Genomic DNA, 7,751 nt, shown 5'->3' with positions numbered 1-7,751 from the left:
GATTCTTAATCCATCCATTTTGCAAAATTGCCCTGTCCAGTCAGTCTCCCCCAAATGAGAACTTCTAACTCCTAGGGCTGTTTTCAAACTCAGACATGTGGATATTTTTAGGACTCCTCGCAATTTCTTTTTATTCCCAGAGAGAAAGCTTTGAAAAATTAAATCTGGCCTACAATAGGGATCTATCCATCTGTGAAATTTCTGTGAATAATGTACATTTCACTTGTGAGGCTCTGTACTACTTAAGAGTAAACACCCTGACCATTTTTCCCTAGCAGACTTCAAAACAAATTGAAATTTCATTTGCTCTGTGTTTTTAGAGAGCAATAGAATTTACACTGCCATCTGCTGCAGAATGTAACAACTGGGGGGCTTACCCTAAAAAAAAAAAAATCAGAAAAAAGATGTATCCAATGTTTAATCCAAAGGTTATTTAAATAACCTATAGATTCACAATAGAGCCCTTGATGAACAAATCTGCTTTTCCATTTATATGCATTGACCTTTCATGTTAGATCCATATTTAATTGGCTATGGTGTAAATTATGTTTCAACTCCACATAATTTACAAAAGTCTTTTTTGTAAAGGGTATTTTGGTGATTCTGTTTGCCACTTGCTGTTAATTGGGACCTTAGATAAGAAATTACATCTACCTACCAATATGTATAAAGATTTACATTTTATATAGGTATGTGCACATAATGTTACATACATACACATACATCTGCTCTTAGGAATGATGGCAAAGCAACTCTTGTCTCCCAGAGTTGTCTTCTTTACTTCTCAAAACGTAAATGCATACACAACTCCAACAACTACAATGTTCCCAATTGTGGCTATAATTGCAATCCATAACAAAATGGCATCATTTGAAGAACGAGATGTCTCTTCTGGCTGGTTTGGCACTGAGGCAGCATTGTAGACATTGGCAGATGAATTAAACAAAGAATATTCCGTGCTAAATTCTTCATTGGGTGAGTCCATAAACACTCCTCCCATAACTGGAAGCTGCAGAAGAAAAATTTAAAATATAAATGTTAACATCCAGATGGAAGATGACTATGTAGACAAATACTGCATACAGGAAAGTAGCTTAAACTCCGCTGGTCAGCAAAGCTGCAGACTATGCTTTAGATAAGGTTACCTGTTTTTAAAAATAAGTTTCGCCTAAGCAGATGTACTGCATGAAATAAATATGTTTTGCATTCACGTTACAGCAACATCTCCTTTCAAAAGACATCAAAATTTCACGAGCTCTACTCTTCCATGAAAAGCATGAAGGATTAAGGGAGGTTTCCAACAGTGGGTGATGAAAGTAAAAGGCCCTTATAAGTAGAATATGACTATATGGCCCTCCAAAATAACACAGCAAGGTGCATCCTTGTTATGGATACTTCAGAACACACAATGCTTTTATTGGAGTTGATGGGCTGCAGTTAGGCAACAGAGTTAGTGGAGTCTGATATGATTTAATCACTCCTCACCTCCTCCCCCTAATGGAGTCACTTCCCCTACCAGATTAGAATAAACATAGTTTACCATATTATCTGAATCAAAGATATTATGTTTAGAATTTCATCCAAGCCAGCTGGCTGGGGAATTCCGAGAGTTAAAGACCACACATTTTAAAGTTTTCATGTTTGAAAAACAATTTTTGAAGGAAAACTCTACTTGGAGTGTATGTTGATTTAGACTTAGGAAAGGGATGTTGAACTTAAGCCAATTCATTTTAACCTTTCAAAGGCTCATTTTTTCCCCTTTCCTGGCTATTGATTCTGTTCTATCTTCACTCTTCCGCCACCACCACCAACTTGCATTGTGTAAATAAATAGGAAAATGTTGTCAACTCTAAAAGGATTGCTTTGGAATCTCCACATTTGCAAGCAGTTCATGATAAATACCAGTCAAATATTTCAAGCTTCTGTTAGTATTGTCAAAGTGCTATTAGGAAGGAGAAGGAAAATAGCATCCACAGAGATAGCAATTCTTCAAATTAAAGTATGGTTCAAAATATGAAAATGGCTTTAAACCAAGATGTGAAATTAGCATTTTAAGCTTTTATTAGAAACTTTCAATATAACAAAATATAGAAAATAAACAAGACCAAAGATAGAAAATAAGAAACACAGAAAAAAACCCTAAATTGACAAGAAACCTACAATTGTGTCTTCCATTCTTCTTTCTATTAAGTAATTGTCATAAACCCTTCCCAACTGCTTGTCTCATTTTCAACTTCCATGAAATTAGCATTTTAGAAAGCCTTTCATTTTGTACAGATTATGTTCAATCCATTATCTTCATTTCATATAACTTTTCTCATTCATTTAATGAAAAAAATAGCACTCCTGAATTTTTAAAAGATGTAGTAAAATGTTTCTAACATGCTCTCTGGCTAAATCATAGTTGTAAAGCCTAGATTATTTGCATTTTCCTCTTAGAACCGTGGTGGCAAACCTATGGCACGCATGCCAGAGGGGGCATGCAGCGCTCTCTGCGGGCACATGAGCTGCTGCCCCTGTTCAGCTCTGCCACGCATGCGTGCACGCCTCCCACCAGCCAGCTGGTTTCTGGTCTCTGCCACTCATGCGGGGTGTGTGGGGGGGGCACGTGTAGGGGGCACCCGTGCATGCACAAGGGGGTAGGGTGCATGCACAGGGGCCACGCATTGCATTTTGGGGTCCGGAAAAGGTTATCCACCACTGTCCTAGAAGATGACCACCTTGATATTGTTGGATACTTCAGTGGCTCCAATGACCTTAAGAACTCTGCTGGTGGATGTGGAAACATCTCATAGGATTTCCTCTAGTGATAAAATAGAAACAGGAAAGTAGAAATTAAGGGTAATCCATAATGGGGAAGTGAACATGTGAGGCTCTGTACACATTAGGATTTCCTAAGAAATGCAATCCCTAGCATTAAACCTGAAATAAGGGAACAAAACAAAAACCACTTCTCTAATAATGCCACAAAAGCAGTATGGGTTTAGCGGAAACATTTAAACAAGTTTGGGTGTCAAAGGATATGATCCCAGGTTGAAAAGCATTGGGATCAGTATTATTAAAGAAATAAGCTTCCAGATGAGGATTGATGGTGGATTAGGCATCTCTGTGAGTAGCTATCTGAGTAGGGACAAGACTACGGTGGAATTGAAGCCAGGAGCTACTTTCTGGTTGACAAAAGTCCTTCTGGAGGCAAAGAGAAAGCTTTGGGATTACCAACTTGCACTCTTGGAAGACCATAGAAACTGAGCTTCTTGTGTTCTGTTGTGGGTTGAAGTTTGGGAACTAGGGGATTTACAATGTGCCTTTAACCATTGTGCAGCCTTAATGGGTATTTGACCAACAAATACATCACTTTCTTAGACACATCTGGACTTGTATTCTGAATTTCAATACAGAATATTCTGTATTCTGAATGACAGTGAAGATCAAAGACTTTAGGTGAGAACCACCTTCTTGAAATTAAGAAAAAAAAAAGCTATTTCAGTGGTTTTTAAATTAAAAGCAAAATGCTTAACAGGATCAAACCAGTTTTAAACAGATAAAGGGGACAGTGATTCTCAAAAATTAGATCTTTTTTTGGCAAAATTGTTTCTGAAAATAACGAAATTAGACTGGACTTTCATGGGAATGCTGATGTTTATTTTTAAGGAGAGTAGACAATAGGTGAAGTTTTAAAAAACAAGATGATAAAGATAATATGTGAGACTACTATAGAGGTAATTGGGACTAAAGTACTAAAGAAAAGAAAATCAGGGGAAAAAAAGATGAGCCTGCCTTGACCTTCACCAAATTAACTGACATACTTTCATTTTGTCACAATGGCAACCACTTGAAAACTTGCTAAATTAGGAGAAGGATGCAGAGTTTCACTAGAACAACTTGCAGCCAAGGTCATTTTATCAGAATTATTGCAGAAAATGTTTGAAGACGTTGGCAAAAAAGATGACTGCTATGGTTAAAAAGGAAACAGAAGGAGGATAAAAAAGATTGAAAGGAGAAGTTAAAAAGATTAAAGAAGACAACTGACTAAATGTAAAAGAAATTACTGACAAAGTGGAAGTTTTGCAAAGTAAGACAGAAGTTATAAATAGAGAGATGGAGAAAGAATTGGACAACTTGGCACTATTTGAATTAACAGAAAAAGAATTTTGCTTGAGTTTTAGAGCAATTCCAGAACGTGGAAAAGATTGTTATGTCTGTGTCTAATTTTCTGGATTGTGAGAAAGATGACATTCAAAAAGAGGCTGGTAAGGTGAATAGTAGTAGTATACATTTCATAAAATTAACCTCCAAGGGACATCCTTGTGCACATTGTCAGGAAGAAAGCTGCAATTTTATTAGTAGATCCAGATGTCATAACATAAGCAGACCAATGCCACAAGCAACTGTAGATATTGAACCTGCCAATATTAAGTTAGGTTTCTTTACAAAGATATTAGAATCGGCACACTAAATGAAAACATGGAATGGAATGTGAAAATCAGTGACCCATGTGAAATTATGAAATTGCTGTGTGCTTAGCTATAAGTCTATAAACTACAGAAACCTATCTGTTAGCATTCAAAGATATTTGGTTAATATCAACACTGTGCCATTGTAATCTTCTATTACAGATGTAGTGAAAAAAATTAGCAGATAATTGTAAAAGTTTCTATATGAAAGGACACAAAAAATAATGATTGGAATGCCAAAGTTAGAGAAATGAAGGAATCTGGGTTGAGTCCAAGGCAGCTCAGGAATTTGTGGTCTCTTTTCTAATAGGAAGCTATCCTGTAAGCATCAGCAATAATGTTGATGTGTCTTAGACTTTTCTAAGTCATTGGGATAGGTCCATCATGTACATTTACATCATTTTTACATTGATGTACATTGGTAGCAGGGTGGATTTGATTTAAATCAAACTGATTTAAATCACGATTTAAATCACTAGTCAGTAAGGCTTGATTTAAATCATAGTTTTCTACATAAAGACTAATTCTTGCTGGTATAACTTTAATATGCAAGTAGATGAAGATTTTTAGAATAACAACTTTTCATATTAGTTTTTTTATCCCCCGTTTAATAGGTTAATCATTCATATTTGGACAACTTTTCTGTTGTACTTAGGAAGGAGAAAAATAATCATTACCTTAATAATAACAATTTAAATAGATTTATTCAACTGAAACAATAACATTACAGCATATGTTATTTGCTTAAACAAACATCCATGTTTATTAACTAATTTGGCTAAACAATATATATATATATATTAAGAAACTTAGACTGTCAGCCCAGCCTACACATGAAAAACTTAAATGCTGTCCTCTGTAGCTCACTCGTCATCTTCATCTTCTTCTTTGTTCATAATCTGGAAAAGAAAAACAAGCTTTCCTGCTTTATCGGGTCCCAAACGATTTCTCAATTTAGAATGAATGAGTCCAAAGGAAGAGAATATTCTTTCAACGCCTGCAGAAGAAGCTACTGCTGTTAAAAGTGAAATCATTACTTGAACAGTCTCTAAATCCAAGTGCTTAAGTGACTTCCACCAGTTCACTGGTGTGACTTTCTTTAAAATATCTTCAGCAAACATATATTTCTTGAATGGTTCCCCCTTAGCTTTGAAGTTTATTATAGTTGGCATTACAGATGGATGATTGCTGGATACCCATGTCATAGCTAACTCCTCTTCCTTAGCACTTAAGTTTTGACCCTGATACTGGATATTGACAATATTTGCCAAAAAATGAGCTGGAGATAGTATTTGTCCCATTCGTTTTTTTAATGCTTGTAATTTAATTCTGTCCATGTGTAGTTCTGTTTTTAAGTGTTCACTCAGTTTCTTCCAAATTTCAACAGCATCAGCAATAAAACAGCTATTTTTCTGTATTTTGTTTAAAGCTTCAGAGATGGGTTTCAGGATGCTCAGCATTATGTTCAACATTTCTCTTAAGCCCAATGTTGAGGATTTTGGCCATGACAGTGCCATCTATTTTATCTCGATTTTCTTCACAAACTATCATCAGAATAGCCCAGTTCTTGATATACTGCTCAAAACAGTCCACCATAGAGTTCCATCTAACATCTTGTGGGAGCATTAGCTTGGTTCCACCCATCCTTTTCAGAGCTGCTGCAGCAAAATGATTGTTATGGAAGTATTTAGCAATTTCAACAACATTAGTCTTTATTTCTGGAACACTTAAGTCTTTGGCTAAGAGGTGCAGCAAATGAGCACTGCAACCATATGTTATTAGCTTTGTATTCCCTTCTGCTCTTCTAAATTTCTTCTCATCTTGGATACATTTGCAGCATTATCTGTGACCAAACTGTGTACTAGACATTTGAATTTTTGTTCACATGTTATTATAGCTTTTACTGCCACCTCTTGTAAGTATTCTGCTGTGTGTGCATTTCCTGACGTATCAATTGTTTGTGCAAGGAAGACTTTCCCTTCTTCTATTGTTATACAAGCACATACAATAGGGTCATTGTGGACATTACTCCACCCATCAATACTTAGGTTAACAATTCTACCCTCCAGAGCTGTTGCACATTGCTCCATTTCTCTGTCATACACTTTATCCAGCAGTTTCCCTGTAACATCTGCTCTGCTGGGTGGACTGTATCCTGGTTTCAGTGACTGAACCATATTAATGAAATGTGGGTTCTCAGTCAGACGGAAAGAAGAGTTCGTTGCATAAACAAACTCGGCAATTTTTTTATCAATTAACTCTTTTTTCTAATCTGCTAGTTTTTATCACAAACTTATCTATGGTGGTTCCAGGAAGGAAGGATTTTTTCTTTCTTTTAGGTGATAGTGATATGTGGCTGTGGGTGTCTGATGATGATGATGCTAATGAAGCACTATCCTGGATGGATAACTCTGAAACTGTAGAACAGGAGGATGGTGATCTTGAAGGTGGATAGTTTCCAGAATCCATGAATTCCCCTAAACAAAAAAGTCAATGCTGTTATTTTATTGTTTATACAATTTCTGCTTATTGTACACAGCACTGCCCCAAAAGGAATATTTGCTTTTCTTCATAACTGTACCAAATGACAGTAACATGCAGTAATAATAAGAAATATAATTTTGCTCAAACATGACAGTTCAAGGCAGTCTTTAGAAATATGATTCAATAAAAATGTTCACCAACCTGAAGATCCTGCTTGTTCAAATGTGTTTCTTTGGTCATCTTCATCACAGCACTTCTTATGATGTTGCCTCATTCGGGCCACCAGACCTTGCATTTCTTTGTTGCAGTGTTTGCAGTTTGCACGCATGCCTGCCTTACCGATAGGTAAAGGAACTTCATTAAAATATTGCCAAACTGGGTCTCTTTTACGGTCTGCTGCCATTATAGGTTTTTTCCTCCAAGGAAAGAATGTGATAAACCTCAGGTCATACACACAAAAAGATCCAAAGACTTGTCTGTCTGTGGCTGTGCAGTATTGTGCTCAGAAAGTTTCACTTTCATTTTGTACTGCTTGTCTGCTTGCCCCTTCCTCCTCACACTTAGTTTCACTTTCTTCTTGTGCAGATCTATTCCACTCTAAACAATCAGAAAAATATTGTTTCTATTCTATTCACTGAACTTGGAAGGAGCCTGGATAGCTCAACAGATGGAGCTCTGTAATTTAAGACCAGCTGTCTGCAATTAAAGTAAGATCGAATCCCGCCAGGCTCAAGGTTGACTCAGTCTTCCATCCTTTCTAAGGTAGGTAAATTGAGGACCCAGTTTGTGGGGGCAATAAGCTGACTTTGTATA

The 7,751-nt window shown here is 36.5% G+C and overlaps 1 protein-coding gene across 1 annotated transcript in view; it reads right to left on the bottom strand.

Annotated features, from left to right (window-relative positions):
• Nucleotides 1–784: 784 nt before the first annotated feature.
• Nucleotides 785–7,751, bottom strand: part of CUNH14orf132 (chromosome unknown C14orf132 homolog) — a 28,850-nt gene continuing 21,883 nt past the window's right edge. The window contains exon 2 of the mRNA XM_070936141.1: nucleotides 785–1,009. Coding sequence (XP_070792242.1) covers nucleotides 785–1,009 — 225 coding nt within the window. The remainder of the gene's footprint in view (nucleotides 1,010–7,751) is intronic.

Source organism: Pituophis catenifer, unplaced genomic scaffold, assembly GCF_029215685.1.
Source record: "Pituophis catenifer annectens isolate HBS135680 unplaced genomic scaffold, rPitCat1.0.hap2 SCAF_1, whole genome shotgun sequence".
Taxonomy (NCBI): Eukaryota; Metazoa; Chordata; class Lepidosauria; order Squamata; family Colubridae; genus Pituophis; species Pituophis catenifer.
This window is presented reverse-complemented; position numbering and strand designations above follow the sequence as displayed.